At 52.2% G+C, this 19,176-nt stretch overlaps 2 protein-coding genes and 1 non-coding gene across 6 annotated transcripts in view; 1 reads left to right on the forward strand and 2 right to left on the reverse strand.

The window, feature by feature from the left end:
* Window positions 1-4,095, reverse strand: part of LOC105097371 (Xg glycoprotein (Xg blood group)) — a 31,194-nt gene extending 27,099 nt beyond the window's left edge. For all 3 annotated transcript variants that reach the window (XM_064482641.1, XM_064482640.1, XM_064482639.1), the window contains exon 1: window positions 3,786-4,095. In XM_064482641.1, coding sequence (XP_064338711.1) covers window positions 3,786-3,846 — 61 coding nt within the window. In that variant the 5' untranslated portion in view covers window positions 3,847-4,095. The remainder of the gene's footprint in view (window positions 1-3,785) is intronic.
* A 4,080-nt stretch (window positions 4,096-8,175) lies between these two features.
* LOC105097373 (CD99 molecule (Xg blood group)) overlaps window positions 8,176-19,176 on the reverse strand; it is a 32,887-nt gene continuing 21,886 nt past the window's right edge. Inside the window, exons 7-10 of one of the 2 annotated variants that reach the window (XM_031446027.2) lie at window positions 18,514-18,585; window positions 16,718-16,831; window positions 9,950-10,006; window positions 8,176-8,706 (exon numbers count right to left, since the gene is read on the reverse strand). In XM_031446027.2, coding sequence (XP_031301887.2) covers window positions 8,681-8,706; window positions 9,950-10,006; window positions 16,718-16,831; window positions 18,514-18,585 — 269 coding nt within the window. In that variant the 3' untranslated portion in view covers window positions 8,176-8,680. Of the gene's footprint in view, window positions 8,707-9,949; window positions 10,007-10,323; window positions 12,610-16,717; window positions 16,832-18,513; window positions 18,586-19,176 lie in introns of those variants that run through there. The other variant, XM_064482642.1, reaches the window with a different exon arrangement.
* TRNAA-UGC (transfer RNA alanine (anticodon UGC)) lies at window positions 12,746-12,821 on the forward strand. The gene has a single exon. It is a non-coding gene; the product is annotated as a tRNA-Ala (tRNA).

A 19,176-nucleotide genomic window follows, 5' to 3' on the forward strand; every position in this document is an offset into this window, starting at 1 on the left:
AACAGAAAAACATCCTTACTCCTGGGGGGTGGGGAGCCTTCCTTCTTGCACCCTCCGGTTGACCCAGCCCTCCCACCCCCAAGGGTCCAGGAGGTCCTCACCCCCCCTAGAGAACCATAGCTTTGGTTACGAAGACCCCCAGGCTGCTTCCCACAGGCAGGAGAGAGGCTGGATGTGACAATTGACGTCTGTGGATGAAGTCCCCAGATATTCCAACTCAATTCCAATTGGGCTGGCTTCCGATCCACCCCGCAAGCCTCAAGAGAAGGTAATTCCTCTCTGTCTATGGAATGTCCCAGCCCCGCCAGCTCCTTCAACAGCCCCCTGTGCGCTGGCCTTAGGATGGGGACAGCTCTGCTCTCTTTTGGAAGGAAACCCCCCTTTCAGGTGGGACGCGGATGGCCGCAGGAGGGAGCTGCTTCCCGAGAGACCCCTGAAGATGGCGACTTTGCTGTTAGTCTTCACCTGGAGCCCTAGAAGACACAGGGGCCTGGGACTCTGCATTTGTGCCCCCTCCGCCCGGTAATCCTGACGCCCATCCAACGTTCCCAGCCACCTCCCTGATGTTGCCACATTTCCTCTACGTTGTGTGTTATTGCCGTGCCAAGGATGACAAACAAAGAACAGTTGGAGGAAACCATTTATAGAAAACTCATAAGGCGTTCATCTAATTCTAGGAGAGTGTGCTTTGGGTGATATCTTTTTTTTTTTTTTATCTTGAGAATGATTTGCTCCAAGGAAGACCGCAAAGGCAACCCCTTCCAGGGGGCAACTTGCGGTACTAGGGGACCTGGGGCAGCAGAAACATTTAATAGTGCTGGCTCTGCCACCCGGTCCCACGACCGCAGCAAGCGTGGACATACTTCTGAGGACACACAGGCGTGCGCCTGGACCCCTCCTTAGAATTGTCTCTCAGGCAATCGAAGTGGAAACATGAAATCGTACCGGATGGTGAATTTTATGTGCCCCCTCTATGGGGCCACAAGGTCCAGTTCAGTCAAACACAAGTCTAGAGGTCACTGTGATGGTAGTTCGTTGATGGGATTAACATCCACAATCTGTGGACTGCCGATAAAGCAGATTGTCCCGGATAACATGGGTGGGCCTGGTCTGATCTGTTGAAGGCCTTTAAAGCAAAGACGGAGGTTTCCCGGAGAAGGACAGATTCTGGCTCAAGACCACAGGTTAAATCCTGCCTGCGTTTATAAGCCCATGGGATGGATGGATGGATAGATGGATAGATAGATGGATAGATAGATAGATAGATAGATAGATAGATAGATAGATAGAATGAATAGATAGATAGGTAGATATATAGATACATAAGTAGAGGACAGATAATAATTACACACATACCTACAAAGACACACAGACAGATATACAGATACAGATAGTCTCTCATGCTAAGGCAGGATTTCCGACCTCAGCAGAATTAGCATTTGGGGTTGGGTGACTCTTTGCTGCATAGGGCCTCCCGTGCATCACAGAACTTTGAGCGCTTCCCCTGGTCTCCAACCATTTGACAAAAGCAACCCCCGACCGCCCCCCACCTCCCAGTGACTCCAGACACGGCCAAGTGTCCCCTGGGGGACAAACTGGTCCCCACGTGGAGCCAGGCTGGCTGCAGCATCTCTACCCAGGGGGTGTCACTTCTTCTGGACCTGCTGGGTGAGGAGCATCACTTGGGTGGGGACCCACAGAACAGACCACCGCCACCGCCACACTGTGGGAAGTTGAAACCGCCCGATTGTCAAAGCCCGTGCATCAGGAATCTAAGCTCACTGTTGTTATTTTATGTTCTACGCACAATTTGATCGTTAGGCAGACAAGTTACGTGACGGGAGTCTGTTTTTCTGAAGCCTTGGTAACAAGCATCTCGACAGCCTCATGGAGTGTGTCTGGGACCTCGTGGGTCTGCTCAGTCCTACAGATAAGGGGGGGCGGGGCCTTGTGGGGAGGGAGCTGTCTGTGCGTTTAACCAATTACCCGGGACTCAAGGCCCACCCGGCTGTTCCCTGCACAACTGATCTACGCCGAATCACCCTGACCCAGACCTCGCATACTTTCTTGTTCCTCTTCAGACCTACCCCGCCCTCTTGTTTCACCGTCATTATGACCTCAAGGAAATGACTGACCCTCAGCTACGGCACCCCCATGCCTGGGCTGTGTGAGAATCAACCCAGATCGTACCCGCCGAGCAGAAGTGACGCTGCCGTTAAGGCACGTCCATCAAAACCCCAAACATCCTGCAAAGGACTTGGCCAGGTTCAGCCAATGCCGGTTCCTCCATCTTCTTCTCTCGTGAGAAAAATGTCACTTAAATCCACAACACTGTCCTGTACACCAGAAATGGACACATTGTCATTGACTGTACTTCAATTTAAAAAAAAAAATCCACTGTGACGTTTCCCACAGACGTGCGAGGAACCACATATCTTGCTGAAGGACATCCGATCATTCCCAAAGGATCAACTGGACCGTGCATCATAGGGGGCTGGGCTGCCGGAGGCAGGAGGTGAGCCCACGGTCATTACTCAGACGTGTTTTGCTGGTTTGGCAGCTGGGCACGTGGGTATAAGACCAGAGCTCTGCCCTCTTCCTTCAGCCCTGGGGTGAGTTCAGGGACTCACAGGGAGCTCCTGGGTGCGTTTCTGCGTGACCCGCATCCGGTAAGACGCACAGAGGATGAGGCTGAACAGAAGGGTGTCAGGGAAGACCCCCAGAGCCCAGGACCTGTCACAAAACCACATCCGCCCCTGTGCTGTGCACCAGGAATGGACACATTGTAAATGGACTGTACTCCAATTTTTTTAGTGGTAGGGCATGTGCTTAGCATACACGAGGTCCTGGGTTCAATGCCTAGTCCTGCCATTAAAAATGAATACATAAACCTAATTACCTCACCCCACCCCAAAAGAAAATTAATGAAAGATATCCTTTAAAACAAAAAAACAAACCCACATCTGCCCCTGAAGAACCAGCTCCTTATCCATAATCTGGACAAACAGGAAATACTACAAGACTGACATCCAAACAAAATCTTCTCATACCCTAATCTCCAGCACGTCTCGCTCTTAAACCCCACCCGGTCTCCCATCCCTTGGAATTTGAATATTAAAATCACCCAAGTCAATTGAAAAAAAAACAAAAAAAACTAAAAGCATCAAGGTTGCTTCTCCGATTGCAGTTAAATCTTACACTTCACGGGTTAATCACAGTTTCTCGACAAGGTCCCTCCCCAGCCTCCTCCTCCTTCCCCTGCTTCCCCAGCAAACCAGAGTCCTGACATCCGGGGAAAGAGGCTGCATGGAAGTTTGGGCGTAAACAGTTCAGATGTTTTTTTAATTAGCCACCCCCGAGGGTGACATTCATGAGAAACGTTTAACCGTCTGCACGGGGGCTGCCTTGCCAGCAAACCCAATCTTGGGTGAACCGTCCCACCCAACCAAGTCCACGGCCACCTGCGTTGTCATCAGAACCGATCTTTTAAATAGGAAACATGGCTTTTTATTAAACACCCCAGCGCGCCAGGAACACGGGTCACTTTTTCCGTGCGTGGCGCATCCCGGGAGCCAAACCAGAGAGCCGCTGGCTTCCAAGCGCTCTGAGCCCACATCCTCCGCATCTGGGTTCAATTCCCAGGCCCAGAACAGACCCCTGTGCCTTCTCAGCCCCTCCCAGCCAGCCTCCTCCGTCTCCTTTCGCTACAGGTGCCACCAGCTACGGCCGTTTTCCCAAGTGACCCGGTGCAAACTCGCACCGTCCCGGAGCAAAGCGTCCCTTACCTCGCGCGGCCGTCAGCAAACACAGGCACGCGAGACAGAAGAGGCCCCGCCAGCTCTCCATCCTTGGTTCCCGGACACACGAACCTGGGGCTGAGGGGGTGGGGGGGATCCCGCCGTCCAGTGGGCAGCGAGGCCCGGCCACCGCGCCCTGGACAGACGGAAAGACAGAAGGAAGGACGCACTGAGGGATGTGCTGAGTCCTGCCGTCCCGGGCGGGAAGTGTGACTCAACGTGCAGTCCCTCGCTTGGCCGGCATCCAGTGGGCCGGGCGCTCGGGGCCCAAGCCCGCAGCCGGCGCCCCGTGGGGCGAGTGCCTGCTCGCTGCGCAGCAAGCCGGGGGGCCGGCCGGCCAGTGAGCACCCAGGTGACGGGGCCCGCGCGCCCCCCATCCCCCCCCCCACCGCGCGCCCTGCGGCGTCCCGGCTGCGGGAAGCCGGCCCGCTCGCCCGGCAGCTCCGGTCCCCGCGGGCGTGGGCGGCGCGCCGAGGCCAGAGGAGGCGCGGCCCGGGTTCGGGCTTCCCGGGCCCCCTCCCGCGGGGCGGCGCCGGGCCCAGCGCTGCGCCAACGCAGGCATCGGCGCGGAGACCCGCGTTTCAGCTCCACCTTTGACCCTGTATCTTTCACCCAGTCATCCCTGGACCCCACTTACCTTTGTAGGTGGTGGAACCGTGAGTCCACGGCGGGGAAGGGCGTGTCACGTGGCCCTCCCACCTGAGCCGCGTCAGAAGCAGGCCCTTGGACGCACCCGACTCGTGAATGCCAGGGTCTCCGCCTCCCACCGAGTGTGGGATGTCGGAGGAGTTTGTGCATTCACTCAACAAACACCCGATGCATCGTGTTCTGAGCCAGGTGCAGGCCAGACGCCAGCTGTGCGGCCACACGGAAGGAAAAGTTGTTTACAAAGAGGAGGGGACACTGGGCATTGGAATCAGGTCATTGTCATGTGTAGACAACGCATACAGAGGCGGGGGAAGGGGACACCCAGCCCTTACTGTAAAGGTGTCTGGAGACGGTGGAGCCCCAAAGCTAGTTTTAAAGGCTGTGTGGGAAAGAAACAGGAGAAGACGATGAGCAGTGGCGACTGAGGGAGGACAGGAGGGCAAAGACACCGGGAAGGGAGGAGGAACCCAGGGCCATGGCGGGGTCAACTGTCGGGAGTGCTGCGCACACTGACAATTGGTGTGGACTGCGTGTTACTGCCCCGCCATCCACAATTCATACGTGGAAGCCCTGACCTGCAATGGGATGGTGTCTGGAGGGAACGACTTTGGCAGGTGAGTAGGGTCAGGGGAGGCCATGAGGGTGGGGACACCATGATGGGATTGGCGTCCTTATAACAAGAGACCCTAGAGACCTCCTACACCACATGAAGACACAGGGAGGAGACGGCCGCCTATACACCAAGGGGAGAGGGCTCAGGAGACACCAGCCCTGCTCACACCCTGACCTCAGATCCCAGCCTCCAGGAAAAGGAGAGGCAATGCCTGCTGTTGAAGCCGCCCCGTCTGCATTATGTATTCTAGGAGCCATCAGACTAATGCCGCCCGCAACTGAGGCACAGAGAGGGCCGTATACAAACCACCTCCTATCTGTGGGGTCACTGTCTCTGATGCCTGGCGGCCGTGAGCCAGGGTGTCCAGAAGGGACACCAGCTGTGGCCACAAGACTCAAGGTTCCCATCAAAACGAAGACAGAACTGTGACAAGCAGAAAACACCTGAAAGTGTCATAAAAGGGCGATAACTCAAGTCAGTGTCCGTGCTTCGGGGGCCCCACATCGCGTGTGAGTCAGGCCTTGAAGGGGGAGGTGCAGATTTGCTGGAGGGAAGGGGAGGGGAGGAGGGCCCTCTGGGCGGGCATGTCTCAGCTCCTGAGTCACGCTTTGGGCTGCGTCCTGTGAGGATTAAATGACAGTAGGGGCTTGATTTTGGCCCTTCTCTGTGCTCCACAGACAGCTCTGTTCTGCAGGTGGTGCGGAGGGGGGCAACGTTGTACTTTTAATCAGGGGAGGACCGAGACAGCGTCCTTTAACGAGGATAATGCCAGCGGGGGCCAGTGTCAGACAGGGGCAAGATTCTTTCCTTTTTTCTTTCAATTGAAGTAGAGTTGATTGACAATGTTGTGTTAGTTTCAGGTGTACAGCCAGCTGACTCAGTTATCCACATATACGTACATATTCCTTTTCGTATTCCTTTTTATTATCGGTTATTACAAGGTATTGAATATAGTTCCCTGTGCCGGACAGTAGAAACTCGTTGTTTTGCCAACAATTTAACAGTTCGGCTAGCTGAGTCACTTCAACTCAGTTTTTCAAAAGATCCACCTTTGATCAAGTCCTGTGGATTTTAAGGTCGATGTGAAATTAAATTGAGTTTACGCAAGGTACCTCCACCCAACGTTTAAAAAAAAAAAAGAAACCTAGTTGATATATTTCTTACATGGATAGATTTATTTATGAACAAATCATAATTTCATATTCTTAAAAAAATACTCATCTTTCACTGTTCTCTCCTTTCATGAGACATTTATGCTTCTAGTATGACCACGATGCTTATAAAAACATCAGTGTTACTCACAGAGCTACAAAAAGGCTTAATGCGTTTATTTTTCTTATTGGAGAGCAAGTCTGTGTGCAGAATCTGACCCTGAAGGCAACGCTTGAGGAGTCATTTGGGGCGAATGCGGACACCGTCTGCTACCCTTGTGACCAGGTGTTCGGCGCGAGTTAGCCGTGGGACCCAGGCACGTGGGCTCATCCAGCCCTCAGCCCTTGACAGCTGGATGCCCCCATCCATTGATGGACGCAGTGTATTTGTGTTACATCCTGTAGGGTCCAGGACGCCGTGTCCACCACTGTACACACACCCGGGGCCGTGGTGACGGGAGCATCTAATCAAGGTATTTGTTGAATGAAGCAATGAATAGATGTGATAAATAGCCAGTCTCTCTCTCTTTTTTTTTTTTTTTTTTTGGAACTGTTTCATATACTCAAAAAGTTATCAGAATGCCAAAGATAGAATAGCTTTAGGCACCATATGCCGGTCCCCTGAGATGGCAGCTCCACGTACTTTTAGACAAGTGAGGGGAGGAGGGGCCGGTGAAAAGATGTGGGTGTGGACAGGCTGAGCTCTCAGGAGCGGAGGGGGCAGCTCAGCTACCCACCCCCTCCAACTACTGAGCTTCCAAGTGGGAAAGACTCAGGACTCATGAGCGATGCCCCGATATCAGCCCTGCCCCAAAGGCAGCTGACTGGGGAAGGCGGCAGCCCACACAGGTGTGATAGCACCGCACCTCCTGAACAGGGAGCGACTGACGTGAGACCCGCTACAGCTCGTCAGCCCCTTCTCCGGGACGAGACGAAGCATTCCCAGGACACCGCCGCCTCTCTGGACAACCGTCCCAAGAGCCTCACGTGAGCACGTCTGTGCCGCTGGAAACGCAGGATGACCTCGTGTTTCCACGGACGTGGTCCCCCCCCCATCCACCACATCAGGGCTTCTACGCTGGACACGATGGACCTCCAAACCCAAGCAGACCCCTTTCCGAACTTTCACACAGCAGCATGCACTTTGGAAGCTTTGCGACAGGTGCACCATCCTAAATGGGGGCCGTGCCCCCGAAGGTGGTGAAGGCATCGGGGGTTGCCTGGAGAAAACTGTGATTTCAGTTCTTGAGCATCTGTCAGGAAGTATAGAAGGAGGTTCTCTGTCTCAGAACGGTCAACCGAGCTCTCACATTGACGCTGATAAAGATTTTTTAAAGACAGTACAAATTCGTAGCATTCATCTGCATGGAAGATGCAGGGGAGTCTCTGGTGCAGGGGAGTATCTGGTGCAAGGAGTATCTGGTGCAGGGGAGTATCTGGATGCAGAGGAGTGTGATGCAGGGGAGTATCTGATGCAGGGGAGTATCTGGATGCAGAGGAGTATCTGCTGCAGGGGAGTATCTGGATGCAGAGGAGTGTGATGCAGGGGAGTATCTGATGCAGGGGAGTATCTGGATGCAGAGGAGTATCTGGTGCAGGGGAGTATCTGGATGCAGAGGAGTATCTTGTGCAGGGAGTATCTGATGCAGGGGAGTATCTGGATGCAGAGGAGTATCTTGTGCAGGGAGTATCTGGTGCAGGGGAGTATCTGGATGCAGAGGAGTATCTCGTGCAGGGGGTATCTGGTGCAGGGGAGTATCTGGATGCTAAGAAAGACTTGTTCCCAAAGTGACAAAACAAATGAAAGGGAACGGGCAGATTAAGAAAACCCCAGAAATAAAGAGCCTGCACTTAGGGTGAACATCGGTCTTACAGCCCCAGAGGAGGGACCATGGGCTCCATTCCGTTAGTGTCACGGCCTTCTTCACAAGTCACCCAGGTGGTAACACACATAAGTGAAAAGTACTTGGTTTCCAATTTCTTTTTATTAGTCTGATGTGAAAAAAAAAATCCTAGCAAATGAAAGGATTTTTGAGGAAACTAACCAAAGGCTTATCTCCCTCTATAAAAGGGTCAAGTCGACGTTAGGGAAGGCTCACACACACTCAACATATAGGCAATTTGTTAAACGGCCCAGAGCTTCTGTTCCGGGAAGTTCAGCGGGATCGATATTCAAATGACGGGGACTGGGGGACAGTCAGCCTTCCACGTCACACAGGAAACCCCTCAGGGCCATGGACAAGGTGGGGGTCAGTCCCGTCTGGATGCGAAACTAGTCCTAAGTCAATATCATCGAGCCAGCTCGGCGGCGACAGGCAGGACGCATCTCAAGGTGACAACAAGGAATCCGACTTGAGCGAAGGCACCGGTGAGACGCGGCCTGCTCCCGGCGGGGCAGCCGTCTTCAGAGCGGCCCCGCAGGCGGGCCTGTGGCCCTGCTGGGACTGCGGGGCCACGTGGCTGCCAGTCTTCTATTTCTCCAGAAGAGTCTGTTGAACTGCAGAGGACAGAGACGCAAGGACAGAGTTGACAGGCACCCCGGCTCCCCCCACACGTGCACGAACGCAGCTTCCAACCCTACTTCCGCCCGAGGGCCTGAGCTCAAAACTGCTTGCCGGCAGGAAGCAAAAAACTAGATCTAATCGGCCAGGGAAAAAATTCAAGAAATTTCATACTACGATGCCATCCATCGTGGCTAGAAGCAAACAGATAACTTCAGGGAACGTAGAGAGGAAATGGAGAGTGCATTCTCTGCCGGTGACTTTTCTGAAAAGGTAAGAAATGCCTATAAAATAGCAAATTTCAGAACAAATAATGTTCTAAATGAGGGCCCGCGGCGTTGGTTAATTTGCAACGATTAGGGGCTAAGGTTTTCTGATCAGTTCATTTATGTTTTAGAGGGCTGTTTTGCATTTGGGGTGCTTAAAAATGACAGCTCATTTTTAGGGGGGAGGGTGTAGCTCAGGGGTAGAGCGCGTGTTTAGCACACACGAGGTCCTGGTTCCACCCCAGTGTCTCTTCTAAAAACAAATAAATAAATCAATCTAGTTACCTCCCCTACCAAAAGAAAAAGGAAAAAAAAAAAGAAAAACACTATGAATATAAAAAAAAAAGATCGCTCATTTTACACATCTTTTCTTTATTAGAAGCAGCCGTGAGCGAGACCCCAACTTTCTGAACGCCTCTCTCTTTAGCGTTCAAAATATTTTAACATTAAAAACTCATCTCCATTCCACAGGTGTCTTATTCGATAAATGCTGCCTCCTTTGGGCACAGGAGTGAGTCTCCACAGACGCACAAAAGTAAAAGACAGAAACACACAGGCATATACAGCCGTCGTTGTGTTTTCCTGACATTTTCAAGAGTGGCCCCGAAAAGTTTCCGTCATTTAAGCTACCTCCTCTCGGCCCGAGTTCCCACCTGGTTGGGGGGGGGTCTTGTCAAAGTGACCAGAACTTGCCTCTCAGAGGCTGCACATTCTGACCACGCAGCCACAGGGCACCACCTGGATGATCATTGTCCCCAGGATTTAAAGAGAACTTTAAGATGACTTGGGTCCCCTCCAAAGCCTGAGGCCCAGGGATGTTTATATCTCGCCTCCCAAACGCACCCCCTTGAAAGCTACGAGGCATGAAGGACCACAAAACCGGATTTGAGAAAGGCGGGCAGGACCGCGGTGGGAGGACGTTGAACAAAAACGCTGGGGGGGGGGGGAGGTGACACTCAGTGTCCCTTCTCACCAGGTGGCTCAGCGTTGGTGCTCTGGTGGTTTTCCATGTTGACCTCGCCCTGGTCGGCTGCAAGGAAGAACAAACGCCACAAGGGGGTGAGCACAAAGGCACCACACCCTGATCATGGTTCTCAGGCAGACTCAGCCCCCACCGGCCTACCCTGCCGTCCGCCCCAAAAGCAAGGGCCCACCCTGCTCATGCTGCCGGAGGGCACGCCTCATGGCGCCCTGCCATCTTCCTGCAGTGTTCTTTCCATCTGTTTTTTTTATTTCCAAAGTTTTATCCCACAATCTCTCCAGCAGGCATCAGGCTGAACAAAACCCCGCCCCCGAAGGTTCTCCGAGCACCCGCGCGGGGCAGCAGAATTCAAAACGCACGACAGGTTCCAGGTCCAAACATGTTTATTTCTTTGCTGCGCGGTCGTGAAGGCGTAGGAAGCACACGTGGCATGAAAGGAGCCAGACGAGCTCCCGGGACCCGTGACAACCGCGTCCCCGGCTCCCAGAGCACAGTGGCCTCGTCCCGGGGTCGGGTAACTCGTCAACAGCTGGCCCCACTTTCCATCCGGGTCCCAGAGACATGTGTCACCCTCTCTGGGAACTGGATTTTGGTAAGGTGCCGCCCTCCCCCCCGACCACGAGAGGAGACCCCAGTTAGAGACCAAAATCCTACAGTTCAAAAAAGAAAAGGACAAAGAAAGACAAAAAGAGAGAGAAAGAAAGGGAGAGAGAGGAAGAAAGAAAAAGGAAGGAAGGAAGGAATGAAGGATAGGAAGGAAGGAAGGAAGGAAGGAAGGAAGGAAGGAAGGAAGGAAGGAAGGAAGGAAAGGAAGGAAGGAAAGGAAGGAAGGAAAGGAAGGAAACGAAGGAAGGAAACGAAGGAAGGAAGGAAACGAAGGAAGGAAGGAAAGGAAGGAAGGAAGGAAGGAAGGAAGGAAGGAAGGAAGGAAGGAAGGAAAGGAAGGAAGGAAGGAAGGGAAGGAAGGAAGGAAGGAAGGAAGGAAGGAAGGAAGGAAGGAAGGAAGGAAGGAAGGAAGGAAAGAGGAGAGAATTCAAAGGGACCTATGAAAATCCTGCAGGACGGTAGCCACACATATCCTGTCTTCTGCTGCCCGGGCAGGTAATCAACACAGATACATATTAGAGCGAACGGTTATGGCAAGAAATCCTAAATATGCTTTCATTTCACAAGATAAGCCACCCCTCCCCAGCACAATTTAAAAGGAAAAACAAAAGAAGAAGAAAAGAAAAGACAGAAAGAAACGCAGCAAAAACACTCTAATGGCATTGTGGAAAGCCTACATCACATCTGGCAGTGTTTAAGGAAACGGGGAAAAAAAAATGCCTGTGTAAACAGCAAAGTGTGCCAAGAACAAAATCCGTTTGGGGCCAAACGTGATTTCCAGCAAGCAAAAAGTATGTCCAGTTCCCCACTATCGGAATAAACATTTCGGGCTGGAGAGGAGGGATGGGGTGGGCACACTGTATTTCGACGTTGCTGTCACAACCGCCGGGCATCTGGGGAGAGCCTGAGGGTGGGTGCCTCGTGGGTCAGGAGAGGACCCAGCGAAGTCGGCACACACAGGAACGGGGCAAGGGCACCGCCGGCCGTGATGACAGTGCGGCTCTGTCCTCCGGGGCGGGGGGTCTCCAAGAAGCCGGGATTCTGCCTTGTTGAGACCATGTTTAGCTGGAGCCGAATGTGACCCGGAGCGAGAACAGCCCAGTGGAGGGTGCCCAGACCCGGGAGGAGCATTTAGAGTCCCCATTGCAGGGTTGTCAACCCAGCTCCAGATGCGAACCCCCAAACCTGCAACTCAGCCCCCATAAGACCGCCACCCATTCACCTTGACCCTCAGCCAAGGTCTGAATAAGAGAGTAATGTTTACACCCAAAAAGGAGCTGGTCTGATGTGACAAAGGGGGGAAAAAAGTCATGATTTCCACACATACAGGGATATACATAAGGATGCAAAAATTCTCAGTGTCCACAAGACCCCATCACTCACCCTGCTCTGCTGACCTTAGAATTTTAAGAACCTGAAGTTTTTTTAGGTTATTCCTAAATGTGCAGATTTTTTTTTCCTGCTGAGAACCAGGAAGTTTACATATTTGGAAAAAAATAGTCAGACAGAGAGAGAGAGTTAATTCTTGGAAATGGACCACATAAATCCAGGGGCGATGGAAGCAGACTGTTAAAAACTGCACCATCGGGGGGAAAGATGAAACCCTACGACCCAAGACAGGGCAGGGAGGAAGGCGGCCGCCCCTGCCGTCCATCCTCCTGGAGGACCCACTGGCAAGGAGGGACCGGAGGGTGAGAAACCTGGTTAGTCCGTGGGAACACGCCCCTAAACCTCATCATTGCTTCCTTTCAGATTTCCCTTTGCAACAGAATCTCTGCATCTCTCTTCCTTTTTCTGAAGCTCCCTGTGCCTCAAAATATAAGATCATAAGCTTCTGCACATCCGAAAGGGAGCAAACATGAAGAATTGGGGGGATGGAATCCAGGCTGGGGGAAAATACATCACTGCGGCAACTGCCCGAGACAGGACGCGGACACAGGGGCAAGGTGTGCTCTGCACTCCGCGTCCTTGTAGACAAACACGGATCAGAGAGGACGACCCGGAGGCCCGCCTGGGGTCTTCTGCTCCCTACATCTTCGACTCATCTGAAACGGAAGGTGGAAAAAGGGAGAAAAAAATAAAAAGAAAGAAAGAAAACAGAAGTAAAGTTCTGAGAGGTCTGTTTGCAGGTGCGTGCCCATGCCCCAGGCAGCAGCGAGCTGTCAGAAAGACGTCCTCCGCGGGGAGAGTGTAGCTCAAGTGGTAGAGCACGTGCTTTGCATGCATGAGGTCCTGGGTTCGATCCCCAGTCCCTCCTCTAAGAATAAATAAATAAATCGAATTATCTTCCCATTGCAAAAAAAGAAAAGAAAGACAGAAAGACCTCTTCTGAGCATAGGGGTTAAGGAGAGAGGCTGACAGAGCAGCGAGCAGCAGCGGGTGGACTCAGAGTGGACAGCAAAAATGAGGAGGGGGAGGGGAGGAAAGGGAGGGAGAGATGAGAGACAGATGATAGAGAAATGGGTAGACACATAGATAAATGATAGATCAGACAGGTGGATGGACAGATATAACGGATGGATAGATACACTGATAGCTGATTACATAGACAGATACATGAATACATGGACGGATGGATGGATAGACATCTAGATGGTAGATATGATGGGTGGATGGGTGGATGGGTGGATGGATGGATAGATTAGATGGGTGGGTGGGTGGGTGGATGGATAGATTAGATGGATAGATACATGAATGGATGGATAGGTAGGAAGGTAGGTAGATAGATAGATACATAGATACACAGATACATAGATGGATGGATGGATAGATAGATATATATAGATAGGATGGATAGATACACGAATGGGTGGATAGATGGATAGATAGAGAAGGAAGGGAAGGGGGAGGGGAGAGAGAAATGAGTGATAGATGATAGAGAAGTGGGAAGATACATAGATAAGTGATAGGATAGATGGATGAATTTTATGCCTGTATAGATAGATACATTGATAGATAAAAACATAGGTAGATGAGTAAATGGATGGATGGATAGAAAGATAAAGATTGGCAGATAGATGGATAAACGGATAGATAATGGATAGATATGATGGTATGATGGATGGATGGATGGGTGGGTGGATGGATGGATGGATGAGTGGAAAACTAGATAGACAGATATAAAAGAGGGAAGAGGGAAGGAGGGAGCAAGGAAGGAAAGAGGGAGGGAGGGACAAAACGACATGACATTTCACCGAAGCCTCAAGAATCCGATTCCACCAAGGACAATGGAAGCAGCTGTCGAATGTGCTGTGCGCCACAAAAATCAGCCATCGTCCACGCCAAGGGACAACTACTATACACGGAGCTGCCCTAGCAGGTCAGACTCAGCACCATCGGTTGCTTAGACCAACCACTTGAAGCCAGCACACGAAAACCCAAAGACACACACCACCAGGCACCCCAGACTCAGCTTTCAGAGGCCAGCACGCATCACTTGGACGAAAACCAGATTAAGCGCTCCGACGACAATGTCAGACCTTCAGGAGCAAAAGACAGATCCACGGAATTTCGTGGGCCCTGGATGTTTCTTTTCTACGTTCGCTCAAAATGTGACGCGGAGGCGCTCTTAAACAAGTTTCTATCAAGACTGACGTATTTGCTCCATGTATCTGTGCGTTGGGACAACACACCCACTTCCCCCACCTGCTCGAGACGGACCTGGACGCAAATTCAACAGATGCCACGGAGAACTCAGCACAGCCAGGCCCCGGAGAGTCACGCGAACCGCCACTCTCAGGGAATAACGCCAAACCGCGATTTCTCTGAGGATGTAACCACACCCTTCTTGCGAAACCGCCAAGCTCACAGTTCCGTGGGTGTTTACACGTCTTAAAATGAACAGACATAGCACTGAAATTTTGAATGAAGGTATCAGGTGCATAAAACTTATAAAAAAGAGTCCTTCGTGGGGTCCCCAAAAGATCGGGGATCTTCGGCGCATCTGATACCTGGATTCAACATGTCAGTGCCGCCTCTGTTCACAAAAACACGCAATGGACAATAAACGATTCATTTTCTAAGGCAGGTCTGAAAACTGCAATGTCTAGTCACATAGAAAGATGCTCACTGGTCTGTGTTAGCGATCCCCTGCCCCACCCGTTTTGTTTTGTTTTTTATGAGAATAGCGCCTAATTTTCTTTGTGTTGACGCTGGATACCTTACGGCTGGAGACAGAAGTGCCTAATTACTGAAATAAGAAATCCAGTCTGCTTCCCTCATGATAATTTGCAACCCTCCCCCACCTTTTCCTTTGCACGTTGACATCAGCTCAGGATGGCGAGCCACAGGAAAGCCACAAAGCCAATCAAAACGTAGAGTCGCACCCGATTTTTGCAGGACATATTCCAGGGAAATAAATTTAGCCAACCTCTCTGCTGTGTGACTTGAATTCTAGTCTGCCCTGAGCCAGTGCTTCTGGAAGGATGCTTTGCTTTTGTTTTTGAAAATTATTAAACTCGACGATTTCTGCTTGGGGAGGGGAGCTCTCCGTCTTCACGGCCACCCCTACCCCGTGCAATGGACAGGATACCTGAACCCAAGACCGAGAGCCAGAGGGGGAAGGTGGGGGGGACACAGAATGTTTGAGTTCCCCAATTTCTGAATCCCGTTTGCAAACACTGTGTCACATCAGGTCTATGAAGACTCTGGGGTGCCTCCCCAAGTTGCTGTGTCTTGACATACCCCTACCCCAGAGATCCCTCCACCCCATTCACAAGGGAACAGAAATGATTTGCAACTCCAGAACTCAACTGGGGTTCACCTACAGATCTTCAGAAAACCTTTCGGCAAGGGTTTCCCATGCTCCCGTCCCTAGCGAGCATGCCTTACGCCCCTCCCCTCCTGGTTCTAGGAGAATCAAGAGGGAAAAAGTGTTGTGTGTTCCCCTTCTGGTTCCAACTGTAGATCTTTTATAAGCTGGAACTCGGCCACCTGTCCATTTGGACCTCGCTGGGCACTCAGCATTCAGCCAGCCATGCTTTCCCGATGGAGGGCACCCACTCACAGGTGGGAAATAAGACGCAAGCAGGCCCCCTTCCCGTCCACTGCAAGAAGACACATCTGTAAAAACAGCGGCTTGTTTTAGGTCTGAATCCTAATGCTGTGCAGGACTTTCCATTTCGGGCTCTGAATAGTGTTTGTGGACCTAAAAATAGGGACTGATGGAAGATGAAGGGCAAACTCCATCCCTAGGGTGTAACCCGGCCTCCATCAGCATCGACTGAGGTCTTCTGGGAATTTCCCAAGAACCCTCGGGAAGAGGTCCTAAAGACCGAGGACGTCAACGGCTCAACAGCCAAGGATGAATAAGGACTTAAGATCCTAGGTAGGATGGAAGTTCAGACACCACAAGGCTCCTCCAAGGAGGCGGAGCTGTCCACGGGGCCCCCACAAACCACGTCACAGCCCACCCTTCAGTGGTTCTGCGAGAGTGAAGGCGAGACCTAGACAGAGCTTTGTGCAGACGCACGAACGTTAGCTATGAGAACCCACTGACGTCATCAGGACAAACACGTAGCACAGGATTTCAGTCCAAGGTCCCCCGAACTCCCAACGATGGCCTTCCCATCACTGTGCTGGTAACTGGCACTGCCTATACACGTTGCCCTATACACTATCCATCCCGTCCAAGCTTCGCGGGGACCTGTCGGCACCGGGTTCTAGCAGAAAGGGCATCGGTTGCCCAGTGCTTCAATTTTCATTCTCTTGGGTGGAGAAAACAATATGGCGGCACCAAGGCCCTCACTCTTGCCCCAGTGATGACCAATGTAGACAATGATGACTAAACCAAAAGAGCTAACGTTTCTCCAACACTCGCTCTCTGCCAGGCAACGTGTCAAGACTTTCCCACACGACCTGATTGATCGCCACGAAAACCCCATAGCGTACAGACCGTCACCTGCCCCGCTTTATAGAAACCCCCCCAAAGTGGAGTCGTTAGTAACTTGCACAAGCTCACATGGCCAAACACAGGAAGCACTGGCATCGAAGCTGCAAAGTCAGATCCCAGTATTCTAGTGATTTTAGGAACCGTCAGCCACGTGACACGGGTTTCCCGCCAACCAGAGTTCTGCTTTTGGCATTTTTAAGAGAAAACACCGTTTTCAAGTGAGCAACACACCGCAGAAAAGAAACGAGTGGTGACAGGCTTACCGTTCTCTTTGAAGCACAACTTCTTTTTCTGGTAGGCAATGAAGCTGGAAATGGCTCCAGCCACGGCGACCACGACAGCCCCGATGATCCCAGGGACCACCCCCTGGGACTCGCCTGTAGGAAGAAGCACAGGGCAGCAGGACGGGGGAACACTTAGCACTCACAGAGAGACCACGGGGCAGGTGGGCGGCAACCTGCCCGCAGGAAGAGATGGGGTTGACTGCTAAGATGCAGGGCCACCGGATAACCACGGAGGGAACCCCACTCCTGAGCCTTTCCCCCGACAGCCACATCTGGTATCGGAATTAACTGGTTTCCAGTGGGACAACGAACCCTACGTCTTCCCCATCCCTGTGACCAGCACCGGTGTCCGACCGTCCCCATGAGGCAACTCACACATCCCACCGTGGAAGGTGCCCAGCTGGGACCATTCGACACCCTGTGACCCCGCACAGCTGGATTCCCCCGTCTCCACACCCGCCCTAAAGAACCAAAGCCACCGACTTCCTCATTATGTTCATGTGATTTATTAAGATGGGGTTTCCATCCACCTGCCCCTGCCCCACGTCTACACCTCTTTCCTGGTGTGGCAGGTGCATGAGACATCCTGCTCTATGAATAAAAAGGAAGGATGGTGTGATGGTTAATTGCACGCATGAGCTTGGCTGGCCAAGAGATGCCCAGGTAGCTGGGACAGCACTGTTTCTGGCTGTGTCCTGGTAAGTCTCTCCTGAAAAGATGAACATTCCAACACTCTGAGTGAAGCGGGCTGCCGTCTCCAATGTGGACAGGCAGCCTCCAGTCCACCGGGGATCTGAGCAGATCAAAAAGGGACAGTGTGCTCTCTGCTGGAGCTGGGACATCCATCTTCCCCTGCCCTTCGACACGGACGCTCCTGGTTCTTGGGATCTGGGACTCGCACCATTGGTTGTCCTGCTTCTTGGTGCTTTGCGTGGAAACTGAACTGCACCCGAGGCTTTCCTGAGTCCCCAGCATGCGGGCAGCTGACCGTGGCACTCCTAGCCTCCACAACTACGTGAGCCAACTCCACATGATAAATGTCTTTCTCTGCATCTCTAGAGAAGCCAGCGGTTGTTTCCTTGGGTCATATTGATGGCATTCTTGCTCAGGGTCCGTGGGGAGGGAGACTGAACTTCAAAAGCAGGTCCCGTTGGCACCCAGCTCTGGGAGTGTCAGAGGTGGGCGGGCAACCAGCACGGGCGAACCTCACTTTACCGCGCTTTGCAGATTCGCACTTTTTACAAATTGAAGCTTTGTAGCCACCCCACCTCCAGCATGTCTGTGGGCGCTATCTTCCCAACACCAGTGGCTCCCTTCATGCATCTGGGCCACATTTTGGTACGTCTTCCCATATTTCAAGGTTTTTCATTACAATTATACTTGGGATGGTATCTATGATCAGCGATCTTGGACTCGCTGAAGGCTCATTTTTTAGCCATAAAGTGCGGACACTGTTTTTACAGGCATCATTGTCACCACACACTTCACAGACCACACTGTCTAGTGCGAACATCCCTTTTCTAAGCACTGGGGAACCAAAATGTGCGTGGGACTCGTTCTATCGGAATAGTCGCTTTGTTTGCGGTGGGTTGGAACCGAACCCGCCGTATCTACCTGCCTGCGTTTTGGGACACGCGTCTCAGAGAACTAGGCTTCATGTCAGAGTCCCTAGGGTGACACTGCAAATGCTCAACGTTAGGTCGTGACCGCTGCTCCCCCAGTCCCCCGAGAGTAACAACAAGACCTCCAAGACGTCAGAAACGAGGTGTACATACCCTGCTCCTCCCCGTCGTGCCTCTGGTTTCCACCGTCACCGCCACCGCCACCGGCCCCACCACCGCCGCCTCCTGCAAGAGAGGAAGCAGGCTTGAGGACAGATTGCATCGGGAAGATGTTTGGGCACGGAAGAGTCAAAGCCAGGAACAGCCCCTGGGACCTTGGTTCATGAAGGCACCTTAACAGAAAGGACCATGGGACTGATAAAGCCATTTCATCTCAAGGTGTCCTTTTCCACCGCTGAGTGGGGACATCCTCGCTCTGTGGAAGGTATCTCCCATCTCGCTCCCATGGACCTGGAAACCAGGCTTGGCATCTGACTCAACCTCCACCCCCATGCTGGGCTCCAGGAGACCCAGTGAGTCGTGAAAGTGTGCCAGGGGAATCCCAGCAGGGGTCCCAGAGCCCACCTGAGACCCTCCCATGGTGACGGGCTGATCTCAAAGACATTCCTGTTGACTCCCAGTCTCATGAGTGGTGGTCACTGGTGAGGTGTTAACCGTGGACCCATCACCTGGGGTTATTTTCTTCATCCGTGTTTCCCCCAAGGCTAAGAGTTGCCAGCTCACCACCCCCATTTTTCCTGCATTTAATGCCAATATAGAGTTGGTTTTAAGCTGATGTGGGTACAATGATTACTACACAGTGAGTCATTCACCCAG

The sequence above is a fragment of the Camelus dromedarius genome, chromosome X (genome assembly GCF_036321535.1).
Source record: "Camelus dromedarius isolate mCamDro1 chromosome X, mCamDro1.pat, whole genome shotgun sequence".
Taxonomy (NCBI): domain Eukaryota; kingdom Metazoa; phylum Chordata; class Mammalia; order Artiodactyla; family Camelidae; genus Camelus; species Camelus dromedarius.